Source organism: Leptinotarsa decemlineata, unplaced genomic scaffold, assembly GCF_025532065.1.
Source record: "Leptinotarsa decemlineata unplaced genomic scaffold, Ldec_3_MD MMD2_tig00026374_RagTag_RagTag, whole genome shotgun sequence".
Taxonomy (NCBI): domain Eukaryota; kingdom Metazoa; phylum Arthropoda; class Insecta; order Coleoptera; family Chrysomelidae; genus Leptinotarsa; species Leptinotarsa decemlineata.
Genome location: NW_027412710.1, coordinates 4,685,430 through 4,711,870, shown reverse-complemented (window position 1 = coordinate 4,711,870; position 26,441 = coordinate 4,685,430). Strand labels below are relative to the sequence as shown.

At 34.4% G+C, this 26,441-nt stretch overlaps 3 protein-coding genes across 3 annotated transcripts in view; 2 read left to right on the top strand and 1 right to left on the bottom strand.

The window, feature by feature from the left end:
• Window positions 1-26,441, bottom strand: part of Al (aristaless) — a 310,346-nt gene that overhangs the window by 185,028 nt on the left and 98,877 nt on the right. The window lies entirely within an intron of this gene.
• Window positions 2,141-3,541, top strand: LOC141486860 (uncharacterized). The gene is made up of 3 exons (XM_074185434.1): window positions 2,141-2,538; window positions 2,598-2,819; window positions 2,877-3,541. The coding sequence occupies exons 1-3, from the start codon at window positions 2,368-2,370 to the stop codon at window positions 3,102-3,104; spliced, it is 621 nt and encodes a 206-aa protein (XP_074041535.1). The 5' UTR covers window positions 2,141-2,367; the 3' UTR covers window positions 3,105-3,541.
• On the top strand, window positions 23,073-24,669 carry LOC141486858 (uncharacterized). The gene is made up of 3 exons (XM_074185432.1): window positions 23,073-23,611; window positions 23,671-23,892; window positions 23,950-24,669. The coding sequence occupies exons 1-3, from the start codon at window positions 23,561-23,563 to the stop codon at window positions 24,595-24,597; spliced, it is 921 nt and encodes a 306-aa protein (XP_074041533.1). The 5' UTR covers window positions 23,073-23,560; the 3' UTR covers window positions 24,598-24,669.

Below are 26,441 nucleotides of genomic sequence, written 5' to 3'. Positions count from 1 at the left end.
TGGTGAATTTGCCTTCTTGGTACGAGTTCGGTGCCAGCACAGGGTTGTAATCAGTCGTTTGCATGTTTGTGTGGCGTGCGTTATAGTATATTGTTTAAAATTGTTTTCCACGATGTTCAGTACAGACACTGCTGATGACACTGTGAGCTATCCTCTGAGTCCAGCCAGGAGACGACCCAAAAAAAGATATTTGAGTGTTGAGATGAAAGAAGTGATTTCAAATATGTTCAAGAAAGAGATGAAAGAAATTGAGACATCGACTGTCGACGAAGTCGTATCGAAAGTTTCCGATAAAATTGGAGTGTGTTGCGCTTCGATTTACAATGTTTTACGGAAATATAAACAAAATCATACATTTTTCCAAACCGAATACAAATCAGAATCGTCAAACCATTATAAAATCAATAGATGATGCTGATAAACATGCAATCAGGAGGAAAGTGCATGAGTACTTTTTCAGAAATGAAATACCCACGATAAAGTACTCACAAAAATAAATGAAGATGTTTTATTGCCAAGTTTTAAGCGGTCAACATTCCATAAAGTATTGAAACATTTGAATTTTGTATGGATAAAACGAGGGCGCAGAAGTTTATTAATGGATAGAGAGAAAATTGTGTTATGGAGGAGAGAGTATTTGACCAAAATTAAATATTATAGGGAACAACAGAGAACAATTCATTATATGGATGAAACCTGGGTTAATGCTGGTCATACTACCCCTAAAGTATGGGTCGATGAAAATGTGACCTCATCTAGGAGGGTCTTTCTAGATGGACTATCCACCGGATTAACAAATCCATCAGGTAAACTTATATTTATATTAAGACCTGCCTCAATCCCAATATATAGAAAATCACCCTCGTATTTTTTTTATTTACTTACATACCTCTTCATAATTTCAGGTAAAGGAAAACGGCTTATTATTTGTCACATCGCCAATGAGAATGGGTTTGTTGCTGAAGGGCTGTGGTGTTTCGAGTCGAAGAAAACTGGAGATTATCACGAAGAAATAAACGGTGAATCTTTCGAACAGTGGTTTTCCAAAGTTCTACCCCATCTGGTGGATAATGCTGTGATAGTAATGGAATATGCACCTTATCATTCGCGACGGTTAGAGAAGATTCCGACAACGTCTTCAAAGAATGTTGAAATCCAAAATTGGCTGCGATCAAAGAATATTAGCTTTGAAGGCTCAATGCTAAGAGTACAGCTACTAAAAATTGTCAAGAAGCGCAAGCTTGAATACCAAAAATATATAGTCGATGAGATGGCAGCAGGCCATCCATACCACTGCGAGCTCAATCCCATCGAGTTAATATGGGCGGATGTGAAGAATTTTGTAGCTCAGCATGAATTTTGTAGCTCAGCATAACACCACGTTCAAATTTGCAGATCTCAGAGTACTTTTTGATGAGGCTTTGAAAAGAGTCACAGCGGAGAAATGGGAGAAGTGTGTTCGGCATGTGATATCGGAAGTCGAGACAAAGATGTGGAAGCTTGATAACATAATAGAGGCACAAATCGAGCCACTGATAATTCAGATTGGTGAGGATGACACTACTGATGAAGAGACAAATTCATCCAGTTGAATAATTTTGATTAATATTCCTTTTGATTTTACATAAAATAAAAATTGTCAATAAAGAAATAAATACGTCTCTTATCATATAATGCTTGAGTGCTCTGTGAAAAATCCAATGAAAATTAAACTGCAAAACTTGTGCATTTCACTCGTTATTATAAAAAAGTTTTCCTAAGTATGATATAGCATTTGCGATCAACAAGATGTTGGTTCTGAATACAACTCTGGCCAATTCTTGGGATTTTCAATATTACGTGCGTGTTTACGTCAATGTTTACATCCGCTCTATCTTTTATTTGGATAGACTTTAGATCCCCATTAAGATATTCAACCTCTTGCTGCCGGTGAAGCATATTCCGGTGGGCATATTCTGATAGCCCACATCAAGTGCCAATAGCAAAATGAGGTCAGATTTTCAATATGTCTGCGAATATAGTTATTTATGTATCAAGGGAATTAGGAGGGCCTTAATTACCGATGGCAAAGTTTGCGTCCCGAGGGCCTCTGGCCCGAGGGACAGCAATTGCCTGAGGTTATTAAGGCTCATTAATTCCCGTGGAACATAGATAATTTTATTTCTGACCGATTTCAATAAAATTTTGTTCATTTTTGAAACGGAAAAATGTACCAATTCATTACCTTCCCGGTATATTTGAATCAGGTACCGTTGATTATAGTAGAGTTTTCTTGTTGCTAGGTTGTTGCTATGTTACTTGTTTATAAACAGAACTTTGTTATCAAGCTGTGTTTGCGGTGAAAACGTGTTTTCTACCCCAAATATAATGGAGGATATTTTGAAAAAAGCTGAACAAGCAAGAGAATCATTAATTCCATCGAAAAGTGAAGCCGTATACCAAAAAGAATACAAGATATATCTGGACTGGCTGACACGGAAAAATGTTATGCCAAAAGATGTCACTGAAACTGTATTTCTGGCATATTTTCAAGAACTGGTAAGGAATTTTCTATGTTTTTCGGTAGATTTGGTAGTAATTGTGTTTATTCGTTTCAGTCAGAAACGTATAGTCCGAATTCTTTATGGACTAAATGGTCAATGCTAAAATCGATGGTGACTATACATGAGAAACGAGATATCACCAAGTTCAATGAACTACAGGCTTTTTTGAAACGGAAGAGTAAGAGTTATAAGCCGAAAAAGTCTGCTGTTTTATCTCCTAAAGATGTTATCAGATTCCTAAAGGACGCTCCTAATGATATTCATTTATTGCATAAGGTTATTTTTTTTCTTATTTTCCTTTTTGTGTGTATTTATTTCCTTTTTTTGTTAGAGGTTGTTTTGATTATGGGTTATTTTGGAGGATGCAGAAGTCAGGAACTTTTGAATATGAAGATATCGGATATAGAGGACCGGGATTCCGTTATGGTAGTGAAATATCGGAAAGTAAAACTGGTGTATCGAAGAAATTTACAGTTGTGGATGAAAAAGAGTTCTCCGCTTTGCCTTTATCAAGACTTTATATGTCTTTGCGTCCTAAAGGTATTGAACGATTTTTTTTGAGCTTCCGACAAAATAAATGTACATCTCAGCCAATTGGAAAAAACATGTTTGGGAAAATCCCCAGCAAAATCGCAATGTATTTAGGATTGCCAAACTCATCTTCCTATACGGGACATTGCCTTCGTCGCACTTCTGCTACTGCTCTAGCCAATGCAGGAGCAACTATGACTAACTTAAAAAGACACGGTGGTTGGAAAAGTTCCACGGTGGCGGAGGGGTATTTGGAGGATAGCATCGAATTGAGAAATAAAACGGCGCGTATGTTGTCTACTTTGTCATCAGAAGAGGCAGGTACCTCGACTGTAGTGAACAGAAGCTCCAGCCATACGAAAGAAGAAATTGTTTCCAGTGGCGGAAGTAATTTTCAGGGAACATTTCAAAATTGTACATTTATTATTTGTAATGACGTGAATAAATAAAATATGGTTCAGTTTTCATTTCTATTTATTTTTACTTGTGAAAGGTAGAGGGAATTATAAAATCTATAATGTCCCAAGGGAGTTATGACCCTCTTTATTGATAGCGTAACTATGACGATATAAGCTTATAATATACCGGTCAGAAATAAAAATATTTGGGATTTTTTTTTGTTTTTCCTGTATATCTCCAGAACCAAAAGAGCTATATTCGATTTTTTCACATCATTGAATAGGTCTCTAAAATACGCAACTTTGTCATAATTTAACCGACACTGTATCTTTTATTGTTTACGGGATCCCCATGTACAGAAACGAATTTGAATAGCCCTGAATAATCAGAAATTATTATGGAATAACAAAATTAGTTAGCTCCCAAACTATATTATTAAAGGGGAACTGTTGGAAGGTAAGTTGCACTATATCGTTTACTTGAAGTATACCATTGGAAGCAGAATTGAATGCCACGCCGATCAAAATGAAATGCCATTTGACCCCCTTCCCATTTACAAATCTGAGGTAACATCTAGCCTTTATAGGGGGTTGAAAAACGAGGGCTACAAATAGTCTTTGAAAATGCTCCCCTTGACAATAAAATCGACTTGTTTTTACGATGTTAGGAAGCCATTAAGGGTGGAAGTTTTCAAATTGACACCCTGTATGAGTAAATGAATTTGTTCCCGTCATATCTGAGGGACACTCTGTAGAAAACAGAAATATTCTCCTTGACCATGTATTTCTCTCGAAATGAATTTTCATTTCATTATAGTATAGAATCATTTGCCGTTTCTTGATGTGGAAATAAAAGCACTTGACGAATAATGATTATAAATAATAAACTCACATCTTTATACATAGTACTAAGGAAAGAAATTCAGTAAATTTAACTTTTATATCACTTGAAGTTTATGTGTGACATTTCAATTTGGATTCATATTCAGTCACTTGCTGTTTTATTGGTCTTATTTCACCTATCTTATATGATTCCAGTTGTATTTAATGATATCTTGTGGCAGCCAACCATGTTTACGTATATGGCCGCTCTCTGTTGGATACATTTTATATCTCTTAACCGTGCTCACTTTATGTCAATCTTATAACCATTACCAATGTTGAATTGTATGCATCGCTTCAAATACTACCTTCAAAATTATTATCTCGAATTGTTTGCATATCTGCAGAACTATAATGACGTAATTTATCTGCAGAAGAGGATTTTACATTAGCTGGTCTTGGTAATGAATTTGTGGGGATTTATATGTAATGTGTTTCTTCCAAGAACAGATTAGTAAAATTTTGTCCAAATAACACCACAAACTTGATGGTAATGTTTTAGACTCATTTCGAATAATCTGCTATCATTTATATTGTCACGACCTAATAAAACTGTTACCACATGGGCTGAAAAGTTTTGAGCCAAACTTCACCTCAAACTTTGAGGAGTGCCTAGAAGATGACAGTACTACCAACTGCCGAAAGCGCTCGCAGATAATTAATAATAATTAATGGTAGTACTGTCATCTTCTAGGCACTCCCCAAACTGAACTGGTCATCCTGTTGTCTGCCTCTTTATACGGTCAGAGCGTCTTAACTCAGGTATTTCAGGTACTGTAGGTAAATTTGCCTGTATTTGTTCTGCATCAGGTACTCTTCTTCGTGTTAGATCTTCTCTAGGAATGTGTATGGTTTTGTTTAATATATTGAATGTGAGATCTTGTTGTGTTTTGATTTGTACTTGTTCCTCGATAAGTGATTTATGACTGTTGAATTTATGGATGTTCAAGTTTTCCCAAATGTCCATGCGGTTTCCCTTGTTGACTTGTTTTATGACTTTTATGTTCTCTGGTGGAGGGAAATTATGTTTGTTTTGTATGGCGTGTGTTGCAAGGTTTGATTTATACAGGGTGTCCCTAGACTTCCTCTTTTCCTCTCGGGAATGTATAGATGGGGTCAAAATATCACCAGTACTTCATATAACTTTTTTTTCCTAAAAGTCTTCGTAACCAAGTTACGGGCCCTCGAAGTTACAAAATGAAAAATGTTTTTCTTTGATAACTTTTCAAGTGAATATTCAAAATCATCCAAATTTTGGTAATTGACTAAACAAATGAATTCCGTCAATGAGCTTTCATGCAAGAGTCAGTTGTTTTGCTACAAAGTCAGGAACGGACTACCCCCGATGGTCCACACCCCAAAACTTTGAAATGACAGATATTTTTCAATATTTTTCTACAAAATAAGGTTACTTGGACAATTTTATGAATAAAAGTACTCGTGTGGAAAGTCGATCAGAGCAACGAGTCTTGATAAAAATGTAGTTCTACTCGACGACATCAAACCCGCTCGTCCACCATTATTTGAAATGAATAATTATCAAAGCAGAAATAATAATGATAACGTTAATTCAACAACATTTATAACAGGAATAATACAAAGTATGCTAAAATGAAGACGTAAACAAAAAGTACAGTACCTATATGGAAGTTTAAGTCACAATTGTGATAGCAGATATTTTTTCAAAAGAAATATCAAGCTCTGTAGATTCGTGGTGTTTTTAAACTAACAAGCTACTCTACTATGAAATATCGAATTCATTCCATATTTTGTATGTACATAATACATGTGGAATAATCACGTTTCGTGTTGATCAGTTATCTGAATCTCATGAAACTCAACATTCGAATGTTTCAAATTCTTCTTCACAGCTAAACTGTTGAGGAGTTTCACTGATAATTATAATTTTATGGGAGAAATTCTTTAACACGAATCTAAATTTAGCTGAAAAAACGCACTTCGGAAAAAATATTTACTATACTAATAAAAAGCAAACGAATGAACTACAAAAACGGCTGCACATGATCAGGTGAAAAATATCCAGGGAATAATTATGTTCCATTTCTTTCGCAGATGTTGACAAAAAAACCTTTTAGAAAGTTTTGATAAAAAATGAGAAACTGGAATGCGATTTTGTTTTGTTGAGTGGTGCGTTGTCATATGACTATCATTGTATTGTCAATATTCTATAGGATATTTTGAATTTTTTTTATATGGCCGAACAGTTTACATTCAATGAATATGCAGATATGCATGTATTTTATGGACGAGCATTTTGTAATGCTGCAGAAGCTCGTCGTCTGTATTCCGAGCATTTTCCCAATCGAACGGTACCGTCAAGAGAAACATTCGAGCGTGTCGATCGCAGCTTGAGGGAGACAGGTATGTAATAATTGATAATTAATTTGAGCACGTTGTTTTATTTCGATATTATTGTAGGTACAGTTTTGCCAAAACGAGGTGGTGAGGGCGCTCCTAGGACTGTACGTACCGTTGTATTGGAGGAAAATATTTTGGAAGCCGTCGCTGATGATTCTTCAATGAGCATCAGAAATCTATCAGAACAGTTCCATACATCCAAGTCCACTATTCATAGAATAATTAGGGAACAACTGCTCCACCCATTTCACATCCAGAAGGTACATGCCATGACACCTCAAGATTTTCCAGCACGACTGGAATATGCCAATTGGTTCATGGATAGGCAAAGAGAGGATATGACTTTTATTAATCGAGTTTTATTCACTGATGAAGCAGAAGCAGGTTTCAGTAGAGATGGAGTTATCAACTCTCATAATCTCCATATATGGGCCGAAGAAAATCCCCATGGGATATTGCAAACCAAACACCAACGGAAATTCAACGTGAATGTTTGGGCTGGTATCATAGGAAACCATCTTATAGGACCATTCGTTCTACAGGACCGATTGAATGGAGAACGTTGTTTGGAGTTCATTCAGAACGATTTGAATGGACTTTTGAAACATGTTCCATTGCAAACCCGAAGAGATATGTGGTTTATGCATGATGGCGCTCCTCCTCATTTTAGTTTGATTGTGCGTGACCATCTGAACCATATTTTCCACAATAGATGGATTGGTAGAGGTGGGCCATATTCATGGCCATCGCGGTCTCCGGATTTAAATCCATTGGATTTCTTTCTGTGGGGGCATCTAAAAAGCCTTGTTTACGCTACACCTATTCACACAAGAGATGCATTGTTGAATAGAATAACATTACATTGTGAAGCCATATGAAACGACCCTGGAATGCTATTTCAAGAACAGAGAGGGTGTCTTCGCAGACTAAGAAAATGTATAGAGAGAGGAGGTGGTCATATCGAGCAGTTTCTGTAGCGGATTTTTCATTTCTGTTTGCTCTTGAGGCTCTTGAGTTTCGTTAGTTAAACGTGTTTGCATTATAAAAATTCGTTATGAACATTTTACCTATCATTTCCATTTTCCTTAAAAACTAATATTTTCGAATAATGGTAGATATCTCAGGATAAATGTTGTTGAATTAACGTTATCATTATTATTTCTGCTTTGATAATTATTCATTTCAAATAATGGTGGACGAGCGGGTTTGATGTCGTCGAGTGAAACTACATTTTTATCAAGACTCGTTGCTCCGATCGACTTTCCACACGAGTACTTTTATTCATAAAATTGTCCAAGTAACCTTAATTTGTTGAAAAATATTGAAAAATATCTGTCATTTCAAAGTTTTGGGGTGTGGACCATCGGGGGTAGTCCGTTCCTGACTTTGTAGCAAAACAACTGACTCCTGCATGAAAGCTCATCGAAGGAATTCATTTGTTTAGTCAATTACCAAAATTTGGACGATTTTGAATATTCACTTGAAAAGTTATCAAAGAAAAACATTTTTCATTTTGTAACTTCGAGGGCCCGTTACTTGGTAACGAAGGATTTTAGGAAAAAAAGTTATATGAAGTACTGGTGATATTTTGACCCCATCTATACATTCCCGAGAGGAAAAGAGGAAGTCCAGGGACACCCTGTATACTGTTGGATTTATGTATGCCTTTTTGTGCTCATTGTACCTTTGGATCAGTTTTTTCTTCTCGGATATTCTCTTTATTTTACTTGGACTAAGATATAGAAAAAACTTGATTAATATTATTTTCAGATTTAACTGGTGAACAATGTTAATTTTTTTAATACCCATAATACGTGACTTAATACGTGACTATGATAATTCAAAATATTAAAATTATGCAAAAAATATCGAGAAAAAAGACACGAATCTAAAAAGGCTATCAGTTACCGGAAAGATTATTTTCCCATAGTCTCAATTAATAATAGATTAAAAAGGAGCATGATATCATTAGAAAAGACAATGGCTTTTAGAAGGTTCTAATGACTATAACGTGATCACGATTAAATAGTAATATTCTAAAATTATGAGACAGTAACTAGTTCTTGACACGTCCCATGAATCATAATATTGGGTATATAGGGTATTTCTATGCAGTATTATGGAATTCATGGGACAGTTCTAAAATGGTTTGATAATTATCTGAAAGGTTGTTTTCAAATAATCAGGGTGAATGATGTAATCTCCAGTAAAAAAAATATAACCACTGGCGTTCCCCAGGGCAGTGTCCTAGGACCCTTGCTATTCATTCTTTATTTGAATTATATTAATATTTTGACAAAATGGTTTAGACTTTATAACCTTGGTTGTTTAAAAAATCAAAGAGAATAAAATAAAACAAGGTTACACAGTTGCAAACGGTTACTCAGTTTTTACGAGGGAGCTATGGGTCGTGAGTTGGACGAAAAAAATACAAAATTAACCTCTTTGGGCGCCAATCAGTTTAGTTATCAAAAGAGAATATATATATATATATATATATATATATATATATATATATATATATATATATATATAAAATCTAGAAAGGTTAATGCAGTCAAGCTGCTGGAAAATAATTCCATGAAAATCAAAAAGTAAATAGATAAGTACTCTTTGATCATTCCCATATTGATTTCAATTTAAGAGCCACCGGTATACAGCTGTTTCAGCCTATACTGACGGTGCCCAATAGGCTGAAACAGCTGTATACCGGTGGCTCTTAAATTGAAATCAATATGGGAATGATCAAAGAGTACTTATCTATTTACTTTTATATATATATATATATATATATATATACGTATAATTATGTAACTGATAAATATAACTATAAGGATCAATGATGTCGTGGAAAAAATATATATAAAAAGATATGCAACAGATTTCTTAACACACACTAAACATTTATTATGAAAAACATTGTAGAAATACATAAATCATAAATTATGTTCAATCTCAAAAAAAATATGTTTCAGGATATTTCTTCCTGTAGCAATATGCAATCGTATACGTATACCTTTGCCTTACACCTTGGAAATAGTAATAAAATCCTGATATTTCCTAATCTGAATTTCGGTAAAACAGAAACTGTTTTACCGAATTCGTTGGAGCGCAAATAAAAAAAAATAAATAAAAAAAATATATATAGCTTATCTGGAATTTCTTTCGAGGGCCGCCGGTTACATAGACTTCGTCCAATTTCCCAAGGATGATTACTGATGAATTTCACAAAAAAGTGATCAGAAACTACCATAGGTGACAGTTGAAATTGAAAGGATCCAAAATGCCGGTCGGTACTATTCTTCTACTTTTGTACATCGAATGATGATTTCAGGTAGAAATCAATATAATAAATAAAATTGAGGAGAAGGAAAAAAGAGGCCTGAAAATGAAACAGGGCTTATTTGGGCACTTGGAACTTCAGTTTTTATTATCTTACCGTTGGTGGAATGTGGCCTCAAAGTGGAAAGGGTCCAAAAAAATATTTGCTGAGATTTTTCACTGAACAAGGCTCGTAATCTGTGATGTTTTATAGATCCATGAACTCATGATACCACCACAAAAACTTATTTTCCTTGTGTGATCTCGACAATGCTTCTCATTTGAACTCTTCAGTTTCTTGGCTAGGAATGGCAATTTTAAAGGGAACATGAAATACCGTCACGCTACGGAAATATTCACTGAGGGCAGCACCCACGGAGAGACAAAGTTTAGGATACGATAAGACAATCAGAGGTGTTCAAAATGTTAAATGATGTCTGCTATATTATTTTTCATATTCATTAAAACTGATGTTTTTAGAGTGTACATACTGACAGTATGAGCCATAGCTGATTGGAAAATCACCAGAAATTAATTTAATCGCGTAATAAGAAACATACCATCAAATGGACTTCATTGGTTCTCCGAACATTTTGATGTTTCCTGGATGTGAAAATGAATACTCTGAATATTGGTTTGTTCGGTTTTTTTTTTTATTTTTCTATACAGTGTGTTCTCTCTTGAAATAGTATTAGGTAAAAGGTATCGATTATTCTGTGTTGTAGCATTTCAAATGCTACAACTTACACGGCTGAGGTTTTCAGTGTCATTGCTTTTCGAGTTTGAAAGCCGTGGATTTTTGGAGTTTCTTCCTGACGTTTCCCTGTCGCGAGTGGCTACCTTCTTCAAAGGTATGACCATCATGGCTTGCTGTTCGATGACAGCTGTCATGCACACGCAACACGTGTTTTACAGCACAGTAGCTTTTTCAAGCGTGTTCACTAACAAACTGAATTCTACATACATTGTAATTTATATATACTTTCTGAAATATTACTATCTACATAAAAACTGATAATATTCTAGGAACTGATTAATGACAGTTATACCTGAGTTTAACGAACATTTATACCTGAGTTCAATGAATAGGTCGACTAATTATCTCACAATAAAGTGTGAATGTGATGAAAATCTATGATAATGTATTTTGAAAAACAAGTATCGGCCAAGTATCTTATATTTTGAAGTTAATAAATATAACAGCCCATTTAATAAATACAATAAAATAGATTTAATAAATACAAAACAAACGTATTCCAAAAACACTTTATTGTGAGATTTTCACTAAATTGTTTTATAAAAACGCAACACGTGTTTCGCCATACAATGGCTTCATCTGGCGTGTCTTTCAACTAATTCTACACATTCAATACTAAATATATATATAGTTTATGGAGTACCTGAAATCAAAGTACCTGTAAACGAAGTACCTGAATTTTAAGTAGCTGATATTTTACCTGAGTTTCTAACGAATTAAATTACCTGCACTTATGTTCCATTTTCACATTTGAAAAAATATATTCAGTAACGGAGAGTTATTGAGTTCTAATTGATCATTCAGTAAATTACCCGAATTCCTGAATCTATTGATTTCTAAACATTCTATAGAAGATTAAGTTTCAAACTCTTCTCTTCTAAATGTAACACCTCGTACTCATGATTGAACTCATGTCCTTCTGCTAAAAGATGGTTTGCAAATGTGGAATTGGTCTTTCTATTTACAAAACTACTCCTATGTTCTTTAATTCGTTGGAAAAATGTTCTTCCTGTTTGACCAATATACAGTTTTGGACAAGAGTCACAAGTCAGCTTATATACTCCTGATCTATCCGACACCAAAGTTTTGTCCTTATTGTTTTTAATAAATTTACTTAGGTTATTATTCGTTCTATAAGCTACGTTTACGCCTTCTTTCTTCAAAAAACGGGCAATATTCCTGTTTGGTTCCCCCACATATGTCAATGTCTTATAACTAACGTTATCGCATCTTGAATATGGGTAGACCAGATCCATGGCTTGCTTTTGTCGTTTTTTGGAAAGAATGGAGCTTACAATATCTACCTTATAACCGTTATTAATCGCGATTTGTTTGATCAAATTCAGCTCTTTCTGGAAATCCCTATCAGACAGTGGAATATTCAATAATCTGTGAAGCATGCTATTGAATGCAGCGACTTTATGCTGGTACGGGTGTGTGGAGGAATTATGTATGATAATGTCCGTGTACGATGGTTTGTGGAAAATTGCAAACTCATGTTTATTGTTATTTTTCGTAATGGTTAAGTCCAGGTAATTTATACAAAACAGAGTCACCTTCACAAGAAACAGAACACACTACGCCTATGCAGATGAGGACGCTTGATAATAAAGAAACCGAATGACTAGTTATGACATTTTAAGGACGCAAATCAGTTTACCGATGTTTCAAAGTAATTAACGAACTGGTTAACCCATTCGCTCGTAAATCCTATCGATATGCAGAAGCTATCTTGTTACGGGGGGCAAATTTTATGGAATCATCTTACTTTTCAATTATTTACAATGGCGATGCATAGACAATAAAAATGACTCCTGTAAAAATTTAGTTCTAACATTTAACATTGTTGCCGTTAGCTCTTAGTTCAATTTGTATATGAGTTACCTTCAATTGAAAATTGAGTACAGACAGTATTTTGCGTTGTATAACTTTATAATTAGTCATAAATTCCGTTATATTTTTTATTACGTCAATATACTGGTTCACTGAGTCTACATCTAGGTGCAAATCGATTCTTTTTTTTTATAATTTATTAAAAAAAATATTTGGGAAACTATCCCTATCAGAAAGGATAGTTGCCTTCATTTTTATAGGTATAGATGCCCATAGAGACATCTGTTCCTCCATACACTCTCATGTTCTGCTGTATAATCAATCATAAATGCCTCGAAATTATAAAGTAAAGGAAGGAGTGCGAGCTCGAGGTTTTACCCTAGTATCAATCAGCGATTCTACTAGCTTCCACCAATACCAAATAGAGTTTCGATTTGTTTAATTTTTATCTACCGTGTATCTCCGGAACCACCAAAGCTAGTATCGATTTTCGTATAATTTAATAGTACCAAAAATTAGACAAATTTTCAGTATTTAACTACTCTCTTTCTCTTACCGTATACGAGAAAGCCCTGTAAAACTACTCTCGCTATTTCATTTATGTAGAGATGGAATATCAAATTTAAGTTCATCAATCTGTTAATGACAGTTTTTTTTTTTATTTGAACAAAAGAGAGATTATGTACTCGAATGATCTGATTTAAATCGATTGAAAAAGAACACAGCTGCGATAAAGTAATAAACTCTCTTCGAAACCTCTAATTAAGGAGTTTTTCTACACCGTTCCGCCTGGCATCGTCACAAGTTCATTAACGACAAATAGAGACCAAGATCAAGCATGAAGGAGTAGTTTTTTTATCGCTTTATATACTTTAACAGATACCTGACAACACCTCGTTATACTTGGAGCAAATCGAATTTGCGCCGTTAAAACAATCAATTTTTAAGGCGACAAACTACAATCCAATGAACTGAAACAACAACTTTTTCAAGCTACCAGTGAAGCAATTTCGGAAGAGAAATATTACTGGTATTTATTTCAAAAAATCGACATGAGTCAATCATAATTCGGTACGAACCAATATGTTTTCAATATTATCCAAGTTTAAGAAACAGAGAAATGAAGGAGTTAATTTGTTAAAAAATAAAAAAGAACGATACTTCTTCGATAGAGTAAAAAACTCTCAACTGATGTGGAAAACATTAAAAAAACTTATAAACTTGAATTGCCAAAACTCTCCGAGCTGTCCAAAATTTAACTTAACAAACCAGATCTATATTGTTAATGTTAATGTTAATAATAAAACTGAAATAGTAAACGCATTTAACTACTACTTTATTACTAGTATTCAGCAAATAGTTGATAATATAGATAATGTTCAAGATTGGCAATGAATAATTAATTAAAATCTATATCCTAATTTTTCCAAGTTTCACATATTAACAATGAATGAATTACGTCTAATTGTCAACTCCTTAGACAACAAAAACAATGTTCGTGAGATCTAAAATTCTAAAATGCTCAAAGTCATTTTTTAAACATGTGGATATATAATTTCAAACCTTGTAAACACTTCTCTTTAAACTTCTAAAATTCCAAATCCTTTAAAAGTTAGTACTATAGTTCCCATTCAAAAGGTAAACAATAGAATCAAGGCCAGTGAATATAGACCTATAAATACACACATCGGAAAAGTCTAGGGATATTTTTATAACATACTAAATATCATAAAAATAAATGCATGAGGTCGTTTAATTTCGATTAAATTGATACACTCGACCACCCTGTAGATTTCTATGGGTTGAACAAAGCCTGCAAAAACGGTAACTAATCTTTTATCAAGTTTTTTACAAACTGTAGGTTTTCGGCTAAAATGAATAATCTGAAAGTGTCGAGTTTGTATATTCTATGCAGTTCTTGCTCAGCAATTAAACTGGAAATATTGTGCTTTAACATGGAACGCCATCACTTACCATTGGCTGAGATGAATAGAGCTGTAGGGCTTCTTCAAAGTGGCATGCGACGAAATGATGTAGCTCTTCGTTTGGGGGTCTCCCAAAGTGTTATCAGTCGATTGTGGCGGCGTTTCCGTGAAATTGGCAGTCCAGCCGAACAACATCCAGGGCGAGGACGCGATACAACTGCAGTTCAAGACCGATTTTTGGTCTTAACCGCAAGAAGATCACCGACAATCACAGCACCTGAGTTGGTTAACATGTTGCAGCAGACGCACCAGGTAACCATTGGTCGTGATACTGTCAGAAATCGACTGCATGAAGCAGATCTCCACAACAGAAGGCCACTTAGATGTCCACCTTTGTCGAGAGGCAATCGCGGTAGAAGATTAGAGTGGTGTCAAGAACATCAAAAATGGGATGCAAATGATTGGGCCACAGTTTTGTTTACAGACGAATCCAGATTTGGATTTCATCCAGATTCTCGCCGAGTAAGACTGTGGAGACGACCTGGAAATAATGAACGTTTGAGACACGTCCAGGAAGTCCATACATACAGAGGTGGTACAGTAATGCTATGGGGCGGAATCATGATCGGCGGCAGAACCGATCTCGTTTTTCCAAATCGCTCCCTCACAGCTCCACAGTACCTCGACACCATTCTTCTACCTATCGTCCGTCCGTTTGCTGGTGCTATTGGTGAAAACTTCCACCTAATGCACGATAATGCTCGTCCACATGTCGCGCGTCTAGTGACTGACTGGCTTACCAACGAAGGAGTTGATGTATTGCCATGGCCACCACAATCACCGAACCTGAAACCCATCGAGCATGTGTGGACATGCTTCAACGAAGAATTACTCCGCATATGGGGAACATTCACACAACGTTTCAATTGAGAGAGATTTTAATCGCTGAATGGGCAAATGTACCTCAATAAGAAAATCGCATTTTGTCGATGCACGATAGATGTAGGGCCGTAATAAACCAGCGTGGAGGCCATACTCCGTACTGATTCCAATTTTTTTTGTATTATGATTTTTTTTCGGGGTGCCAAAGAAGAGCCATATTTTTTTTAAATTTTGCTTATATGCGCACTCAGTATTTATGACCATTTAATAAATTTTGTTGTAAGTTACATTCGTTTAATAATCACCCGTCAACTTTTTTTTCCCTAAAGCGATCTAAAAAAAATATTGCCATTTTTAAAAATATCCCTAGACTTTTCCGATGTGTGTACATTACCACCAATAGAAACAATTCTTGAACTAGCTGTTTATAAGTTCATGTTGGAAAAAAATAAATTTTAATAAATAATCAATCTGGATATTCATGTGAATCTGCATTACAACTCACTTTATCTAAATTCAAAAAATAAGTTGATAACAATAAATTTGTAGTAGCTGTTTTCCTTGATCTGAAGAGGGCTTTTGAAAGAATTGATCGTAATATTCTTCTAATAAAATTAAAAGGTTATGGCATTGATGGTGATGTTTACCAATGATTATCTGACTATTTGTCCCATAGAAAGCAAAAAGTCAGAATTGAAGATATTATCTCACAGGAATCACAAGCTTAGATAAAGCTATTGATAAAATGAATGTCCCATTAAAGGATGTAAATGGGTACCTCCTGGCAAATAAATTGAAACTGAATAATATGAAAACTAAAGGAATGATTATTACAACAAGATATAAATGGAACAACCTGGATTTGAATGAAATAAATCTACAAATCAATAATGAAAACATTGAAATTGTGTCATGTATCAAATATCTTGGATTCCAGTTAGATAATTCATTACTTTTTGGCAATCATCTCGATTATATATGTAAAAAAATTTCTAAAAAACTATATTTCTTTGCAAGATTTTCTGGTAATTTATCCACACAATCTAAAATTACTGTGTACAATGCGATTATCCAACCACATCTTGATTACTGTGCTTCTATTATTTTCTTGTTTAATCTAAATCAAACATCTCCGTTACAAAAACTTCAAAATCGCGATATGCGAATTGTTCTATGAGTGAATAGATTCACTGAAATTGGAACTATGTTACAAACTTTGCGGTGGCTACCAGTTCCTTTACGGTTGTATTACCTAACTATGCCATTTATATATAAAATTCTGAATAACTTATCACCTTCATATATTTTCTGAATTTGTTAGTGTAAATTCAGAAGTGCAAAAATATGCCACAAGAAATCATACTAATTTGCATTTATGCAGAACAAATAGGAGAAGTGCCATGAATTCTTTATTTTTTAAAGGGTTTTATGCATTGTATAAATTACCAAATGAAATTAAATTCAGTCCATCATTAAGTATTTTTAAAAAACAGTTATTGAAATCCACCCATAACCCCAGATAGAATAATACTTGGTAAGATAATATTAATAAATACAGTATTTGTATGTTGTTTTCTGCTTTTTATTATTGTATTTGAGCTGCACCTATATTGCTATGTATTTTTAATAGCATATTATGTTGTTATTTTTCAAACTAAAATAAATTTTTAACTATATCTACATTTCAAGTTTTTTATATAATTATTTTCAATTTCTATGTTAGTTATATGTTTTATATAATATTGTGTATTAGGATTACCTGTTTCTGTTCTGGTTTTTTCCGTTAATCAGCTGTCGCCCCCATACGAACGACAACTCTCAGAAGTTGAGAAACTTGTGGGAGCCAAGGACTAACGAGGCCTTACCTTTTAACGTGTGATTCTTAACACTATTTCAATAAATATATTATTCTATTCTCTCCGTGAATTCGAACTTTTTTGTGGTTAGTGATTTCCAGTACTGACCTTCTCATGCTTCTTCATATATTGCTTTATCTTTGTGATGGTCTTGTGATTTTTCACAGGCGGTGAAGTATGCATCACTGAAATACCCGATTCAAATTAGGTTTTTGACTCGATGTTTCATAACATTCAAGAATGTATTCTTTTTTCAACCATTATTTTTGTCATTTTAATTGTACATAATCATCAAACACAATTTGATTTGTAAATTTGGACTGATCCGATCTATTTATTGTTAATAGAAAATGGATGCAATAAAATTTGAATTTGAAACTGAATTTTCCGAAAATTCTTCTTGTTGAAGTTACAACATTCACGACTCTGGAGTCTGTCCTATATGGTTCAGTGATCTTAGATAAGTATCTCGGAATTTGGGACACCCAGCTATGAACTCGTATAAACTTGCATTTTGACATCCTAAAATTTGTTTCGAAACCTACATATAGTAGGATGTACGCGACTATCGATTTTTTGCACTTTTTTTTGCAAATATTCCGTTTCCTATGGGTTTTTCGCTATTTGTATTTATTAATTTTGTGTGACCTCATGAAAGCTTTCGATTGTGTCTCTCATGACCTCCTCCTCGAAAAACTGGAATTTTATGGGATAAAAAGGTCCTGCACTTTTTTTTATTCGTTCATATTTGACCGGTAGAAAACAATATGTATCTTCAAAGAGCAGCAAATCGAACATACAGGAAAATCCACATAGTGTCCTACAAGGATCTTTTTTGACACCACTCTTTTTAATCACATATATTAATGACCTTTTCTTTGACATGTACCCTCATGATATGGTGTCATATGTGGATGATGCTACCTATTTCTCATCCCAAAAGAATATTGATGTCTCCATAGCACTATCAACCAAATTGAAGACAAAGCTGAAATATGGTACAATTATAATAAGCTTAAACTAAATAGACTGAAAACTCAAACCATTTACGTCTCCAGTCAAAATAATATACGAACTGGAAGTTCTGTAAATCTTTTGGGAATCCAACTAGACGACTCGTTAAATTGGTCCACTCATAACGAGAATATATGTAAAAAGATATCGTCCCATATATTCCTTTTAAGGCAGATGAAACGGATTTGTAACGAAGATGTTCTACTTAACATCTACTATTCTCTGATTCATAGTAGAATTTCTTACGGCATTATTTTATGGGGTAATTCCAGTTCAGCAATACATGTTTTTCGTTTACAAAAAAAGCATTGAGAATCATTGCAAATGCTCCAGGATTCGACCACTGCCAACCGTTGTTCATGAAATATAATATCATGCGTTTGTTATCTTTATATATATTTCATTGTATATTGGAGGTACATAAAAATAACCAAAATTATGAAACACTCTCTCACAACCATGAATATAACACCAGATCTGGAGACTTACTGAAAATACCCAAATTTCTTTTGACAACATCCAAAATGAATTCTTTAAACTTGAATTTATATAATAAAATTCCGTCGAAATTAAGAAGTCTTAATTTTAATCAGTTCAAAATCAGAATGAAACAATATTTGAAATCTAAATGTTTTTACAGTGTGCAAGAATATTTACAAAATGATTTTTGACATTATTATAGTTGTATATAATAATAATATATAAGAAGGGGAAGTTTGTTGTTAATCTTGGTATAGAATTCTTGTTGCAGATTTACGATATTGTTAGCCTTTTTTTAAAATTGTATGTATTTATTATTGATTTATATTTTATATACAGTGTGACCTATTTCTAATGGAAACACCCCCCCTAAAATTTGAAGTTGTACACCGATTTTAATAATTTTTTTTGAAATGTCAAGTACTAAAAGGTCTACCTTGGGACAAAATTTGAAATGTTTATTAAAGTTTCAGGGCATACTACGATATTTTTTCTTAGTCGAAAATCGGGATTTTTTATTAGCGATTTTTTTATTGAAGAAATCACTACGCCACTGGATTCAGAGTGCCTCTAAACAGGTGTGACCAAAATTTCATGAAAAAATATTCATTATTAACAAAGTTATGACAACTCAAAAATTCGAAAACTCACACAGCTAACAGTCACAAAAAACACCCTATATCAACAGATATAGCCATGAGAATATTTTTTTATGATTTCAACAATAAACTGCCGCCAGATGGAAAAAAAACAAATAGCGTAAATATTTTTAATGAAAATAACGGAAATACATCAAAGTTTTCACGCAAATTAACTAAAACTAAGACCTGATATTTCAATTTAAATCTTAGGTGCCATGGAAATGATACTACAGTTTGGCACTTGTGAAAGATTTAAGTGTACTATTGTCAACAATATTCACCTTACAGTTCTTCGAATTATTTTGCGTCATGGCTGCAAGATTGAGCGTAAGAGAGAAAATTGAAATTGTACGCCTTTCGGGAGATGACATTAGAAGTACTAGAGAGGTTTGTAGAGTATTAAATGAGAGACATCCAGATCGTCCTCGGTATTAGCTGCGGTACGGTAAATAAAATAAATAAAACATTCAATGAAACTGCTGCAGTATCAAAAATGATGTTAAAAAGTAATCCTGTACAGAGACGAAACAGGAATGACAGGAATGATCAAATCATTTTAGATTATTTCGAAAATAATCCCATGCCAGTATAAGGAATGCCACTTTAGATTTGAATATTCCACGAGAAACTATTCGGAGATGTCTCAAGGCGGAGAATATTAAACCTTTCAAGCCAAAATTTTTACACACACTTCAAGAAGGCGATGAAGCAAGACGCCTGGAATATTGTTTATGAGCCCAAGGGGAATATTTAAACAGTGGAAATTTCCTAAAAAATATTTTATATACCGACGAAGTCACTTTCACTACAAATACAGAAGTGACATCACAGAATTGTCGCTATTGGGCAGCGGATAATCCTAACTGGGTAATAAACTGTAAAAGCCAGTATTCCCAAAAAATCAACATCTGGTGTGGGATATTGAACGAACGAATTATTGGTCCTTTCTTTTTTGAGGAAAACATTAATGCGCAGAGGTTTCTAGAATTTTTAAATACAGAGTTTTGGGATGCTAATCACGAGCTGCCAATCAATGAACGATCAAATTTAATTGTCCAGTTAGATGGGTGTTCAGTTCATTATGCCAGAGCTGTGAGGCAATGGCTTAACGAACATTTTCCAAACCGATGGATAGGCTGTGGTAGTCCGTTTATAGAGTGGCCACCCAGATCTCCAGACCTCACAGTTTTGGACTTTTTTTCCTGGGAACTTCTCACACAAAAGGTTTACAAAAACCGCTCAAGAGATAGAAGTGAACTTTGTGCAAGAATTCGACAGGTATGTGCAGATATTAGCCCTCAAGAACTAAGGAACGTAATCAGAAACATTCGTAAGCGCTACGACATATGTATCGAAATACGTGGTGGATTAGTAGAGGCTACTAGAATATGAGTTAGAATTAATTGTTGCACTGAATCCAAACATTTCAATAATTAGTTATTAGTTACGTTTATTAAAATGTTTTGCTTCATTGTTACTTGAATTGTGTGAATGTAATTCCGTTATTTTTATTAAAAATATTTACGCTATTTGTTTTTTTTTTTATCTGGCGGCACTTTATTGTTGAAATCATAAAAAAATGATATATTGTTAACAGTCACAATATTTTTTTCATGAAATTTTGGTCACACCTATTTAGAGGCACTCTGAATCCAGTGGCGTAGTGATTTTTCCAATAAAAAAATCGCTAATAAAAAATCCCGATTTTCGACTAAGAAAAAATATCGTAGTATGCCTTGAAACTTGAATAAACATTTCAAATTTTGTCCCAAGGTAGATTTTTTATTGCTTTTTATATTAGCATTGCGCCCCGCACGGGCGCAATGCTAATACTAAGAAAAATTCCCACCGAAAATTTAAGGGAAAGGAGAAACAGTGAGGAAAAGATATCTTTGTTTTAGAACTCGCCTTTTCCCTTGCGTCTAACGCCCCCGTTGGATTATTCACAAATTTTTTCTTATGGCACATCTACAACATAAAACGAACCTGCATACAAAATTCCAGCCTCCGAAAATATTGCGGTATGAAGAAACAGTGATGAAAAGGTGATTTTCATATATAAAGGCGCTCCTTTTATACTTCTACGGGGGGGCGTCCCAGTTGGAATGTTTGAAAATGGTTTCTTAGTGCGCATCTAAGACCTAAGGAGCACCTATACAAAATTCATAGATGAAACTTTCAAGATGGCGACTGGGTGTCATCTGGAAAAAAAAACTTGAATGGAAAGGGGGTCTTGTGACATATCATTTTGAAGCTTCTGACGAATACTTCACAATTCTAGAATATGAAGTCAATATCTTCACCTACTACAAAATGGCGGAACATTTAATAATTTCCTGAAGACAAACACATTAATATAGACATTTCTACAAATATTCCTTTTTATCTGCCATATGGCAATTCCAACAACCCGATAAGGTTTGTTAAGTTATTTTTTGTTTATAAAAACGACAAAAAATGTCAGTACGACAATGAACATCATTGTTCAGATAGAATATTCTCATTGAGTTTTCGGTTTTAGTAGTAGAAAGGTAGATACTACATCAACAATCTCTAAAATGGCCAATTCTCGTCCATTGGAATGAAAAATTGAAGCGATTTTTGTTTACGGTGCGACGTGAAAGGATTTTCAATGAACGTTTTCCGAATCGTCCTATCTGTAGAAAATATTTGAGGTAATTTGTATCCAAATTCACAACTACCGGTAGTGTACATAACAAAAAGCCTCCAGGTCATTCTTTCATTCAGAGAGAACTGCAAGTGCAATTAATTGGTGAGATGGTAGTAAATCCTGAACAGTCTACTTATTCCGTCGCGAATGTTTGTGAGGTGTTTCCTTGTACTGTGTGGACACTTTTGTAGAGGAAGAGGTATCATCCATACAAAATTGAAATGGTATACCCATTAACTGAAGATGACCCTGATCGAAGAACAGAATTCTGCGAAATCATGACGGAAACCATTGCAAGGCGTCCTACCTATCTCCAGAATATTTGTTTTAGTGACATATGCACATTTTTGTGAACGGCAATGTTCACAGAAAAAATTGCCGTTATTGGAGTAACACCAACCGTCACGTTTTCCGGGAAACACATACCCAATATCCAGAAAAAATTACCGTTTGGGCAGGAATATTGGGAACCCATATTGTAAGACCTTTATTTATCGATCAAAATTCAACAGGAGAACTGTATTTGAATATGCTGGAAACTACTGTTGACCCTCTCATCACTGAAATCGTCGAAGTGAATCCTAATGAATTCGATATGGATATTGTATTCCAACAAGATGGAGCACCACCACTTTACCCCAGACAAGTAAGAAACTAATTGGATACTACTTTTCCCGGTCGTTGGATTGGCCTTCGAGGTCCTATAGAATGGCCGGTCCGCTCGGCAGATTTGACACCTTTGGACTGTTTCTTATGAGGCTATTTGAAGCAAAAGGTGTACGAAACTGAACCTGATTCAATATTGGATATACGGCAGAGAATAATAAATATTTGTGGAGATATTGACGTTACTGTGTTCGAAAATACCGTTACTGTGTGAAAATGTTGTAATGGGTGGCTCTGTTGTTTTCATCATAATAGTGAGAACCCCAGAAAATGTATTTCATCACCTACTCAGTTGATATCTATGTAGGTATTATAGTTATTTATGTATCAAGGGAATTAGGAGGGCCTTAATTACCGATGGCAAAGTTTGCGTCCCGAGGGCCTCTGGCCCGAGGGACAGCAATTGCCTGAGGTTATTAAGGCTCATTAATTCCCGTGGTACATAGATAATTTTATTTCTGACCGATTTCAATAAAATTTTGTTCATTTTTGAAACGGAAAAATGTACCAATTCATTACCTTCCCGGTATATTTGAATCAGGTACCGTTGATTATAGTAGAGTTTTCTTGTTGCTAGGTTGTTGCTATGTTACTTGTTTATAAACAGAACTTTGTTATCAAGCTGTGTTTGCGGTGAAAACGTGTTTTCTACCCCAAATATAATGGAGGATATTTTAAAAAAGCTGAACAAGCAAGAGAATCATTAATTCCATCGAAAAGTGAAGCCGTATACCAAAAAGAATACAAGATATATCTGGACTGGCTGACACGGAAAAATGTTATGCCAAAAGATGTCACTGAAACTGTATTTCTGGCATATTTTCAAAAACTGGTAAGGAATTTTCTATGTTTTTCGGTAGATTTGGTAGTAATTGTGTTTATTCGTTTCAGTCAGAAACGTATAGTCCGAATTCTTTATGGACTAAATGGTCAATGCTAAAATCGATGGTGACTATACATGAGAAACGAGATATCACCAAGTTCAATGAACTACAGGCTTTTTTGAAACGGAAGAGTAAGAGTTATAAGCCGAAAAAGTCTGCTGTTTTATCTCCTAAAGATGTTATCAGATTCCTAAAGGACGCTCCTAATGATATTCATTTATTGCATAAGGTAATTTTTTTCTTATTTTCCTTTTTGTGTGTATTTATTTCCTTTTTTTTGTTATAGGTTGTTTTGATTATGGGTTATTTTGGAAGATGCAGAAGTCAGGAACTTTTGAATATGAAGATATCGGATATAGAGGACCGGGATTCCGTTATGGTAGTGAACGTACCGGAAAGTAAAACTGGTGTATCGAAGAAATTTACAGTTGTGGATGAAAAAGAGTTCTCCGCTTTGCCTTTATTAAGACTTTATATGTCTTTGCGTCCTAAAGGTATTGAACGATTTTTTTTGAGCTTCCGACAAAATAAATGTACATCTCAGCCAATTGGAAAAAACATGTTTGGGAAAATCCCCAGCAAAATCGCAATGTATTTAGGATTGCCAAACTCATCTTCCTATACGGGACATTGCCTTCGTCGCACTTCTGCTACTGCTCTAGCCAATGCAGGAGCAACTATGACTAACTTAAAAAGACACGGAGGTTGGAAAAGTTCCACGGTGGCGGAGGGGTATTTGGAGGATAGCATCGAATTGAGAAATAAAACGGCGCGTATGTTGTCTACTTTGTCATCAGAAGAGGCAGGTACCTCGACTGTAGTGAACAGAAGCTCCAGCCATACAAAAGAAGAAATTGTTTCCAGTGGCGGAAGTAATTTTCAGGGAACATTTCAAAATTGTACATTTATTATTTGTAATGACGTGAATAAATAAAATATGGTTCAGTTTTCATTTCTATTTATTTTTACTTGTGAAAGGTAGAGGGAATTATAAAATCTATAATGTCCCAAGGAAGTTATGACCCTCTATTGATAGCGTAACTATGACGATATAAGCTTATAATATCCCGGTCAGAAATAAAAGTCATTAGTTCACAGCTGTCAAGTATTCAGTTTTATATCAGTTTATTTGAATTGTTATTCATCTGATATTTTCACGTGAAGTATTGAAAGCAAGGAATTTCTCCATCTCTCTCAATAATAACTGGTTCCATGAAACGATCAATCGAACTCCGATTATTTTTTTATTGGTTTTTTCGTGCTCTTCCTAAAACATAACGTTCAGCACCTCTCATCACATTCGTAACCTAACTATCTTATAATAATCCATTCCCAAATCCCAAATACACTCAGGCAATTTGTCGAGCACAAACCATTTTTTAATTTCGTAGATTTGTATAAACTCTGTTGTTATGGTATATTACAGTAGATTAGGCTAATGTATAGTGTGGCTACATAGAACCTATCATTACGGTACGTTATCCAATCAAAACCCGATCTCAGCACTCACGTATTGTTCATTATTTTTTTTATTGCAGCCAACTCCACTTATTTATCATTGTACAGAATTGGTGACTTGGTAAATATGGACAGGACCGCACTTCTCTTTTGGAACGTAGTAGAGTTTTATGCAATGAAATTGTTTCAAATTCACGTGTTAGGACTGTTTGATTTTTATGAAACGTAAATGTTTCGTCGAAAAATTGACATTCGTTATATTCAAATTTTATAGGTCCATGAATTATTTGGAAAATACTTTAAATTAATTCATTTCATTATTTCGCACTTCCATTGTCTAATTTGATATAAATCGATTTGAAATCCCTGGTAGATGAAATCCTTGGTAGATAAAACAATTTTAATGATCGTTCAAAACTAAGTTTTATATATTATGTTGATATCCAGCCTGTAATAATCGTATCCTGATAGTGAGAAAGTCCCATCGGGTTCTCAACCTGATTAGTTGATTTTCCACTTTGGGAGAGTGGTTGTACTTTTTTTGATATTATCATTCGGGTTCGTGAAGCATGTAATATAGAACATCACGGAATACCAAAATTCACCAAAGAATATTCATCACAAATTTCTCCGGAAAACCTGAAAATAATTATTTTTGTTTCTCAATCTAAAATATATATATTTATATCAACCCTGAACATTACTTTTTTTGCTAGTGAATTTCCACCGAAACCTAATGACCTATACAATAGTGACGATAATGTAAGTCTACTTTAGTCAATATTGAAATTCTCACTTCGTTTTTAATTCGCTTTGAAACTTTCAACCTACCAGGAAAAAGAGAGACTAAGAAATTAGTACTGAAACAAGACATACAAGCAATCCTCAACAGGAATTGGAGTTATCTAAAAAAATTCTAGAAGAATCGCAATGTCAATTTCGCATTTGCTCGATCAGGATCGATCCAGTTTGTGACTTCGGTGGACCACACTTACAGGGTGTGCCCACGGTTTCAAATCCTAAGGGAATTAGACAACAGTACATTATGAAAGTTAACAAATAAATCTTTTAAAAGAAGTGTTCCTGAAAGATTTTGATTTTTGGAAAAAAAAGTCGTTCACCTCATTTGTGAAAAAATATTTTAATTTCATCAAAAGTGAGTATTGTGTTGTTTTGGTTGGTTTTCGGGTTTTGCCGTGGTCTTCTTTGGTCATAATAGCCAAACGTTTCAACTGCAACTGCGGCAGTCATCTTCAGTGGCGTGGTCGAAGTACTCTTCAAGAAGAATACTTCGACCAAGCCACTGAAGATGACTGTCGC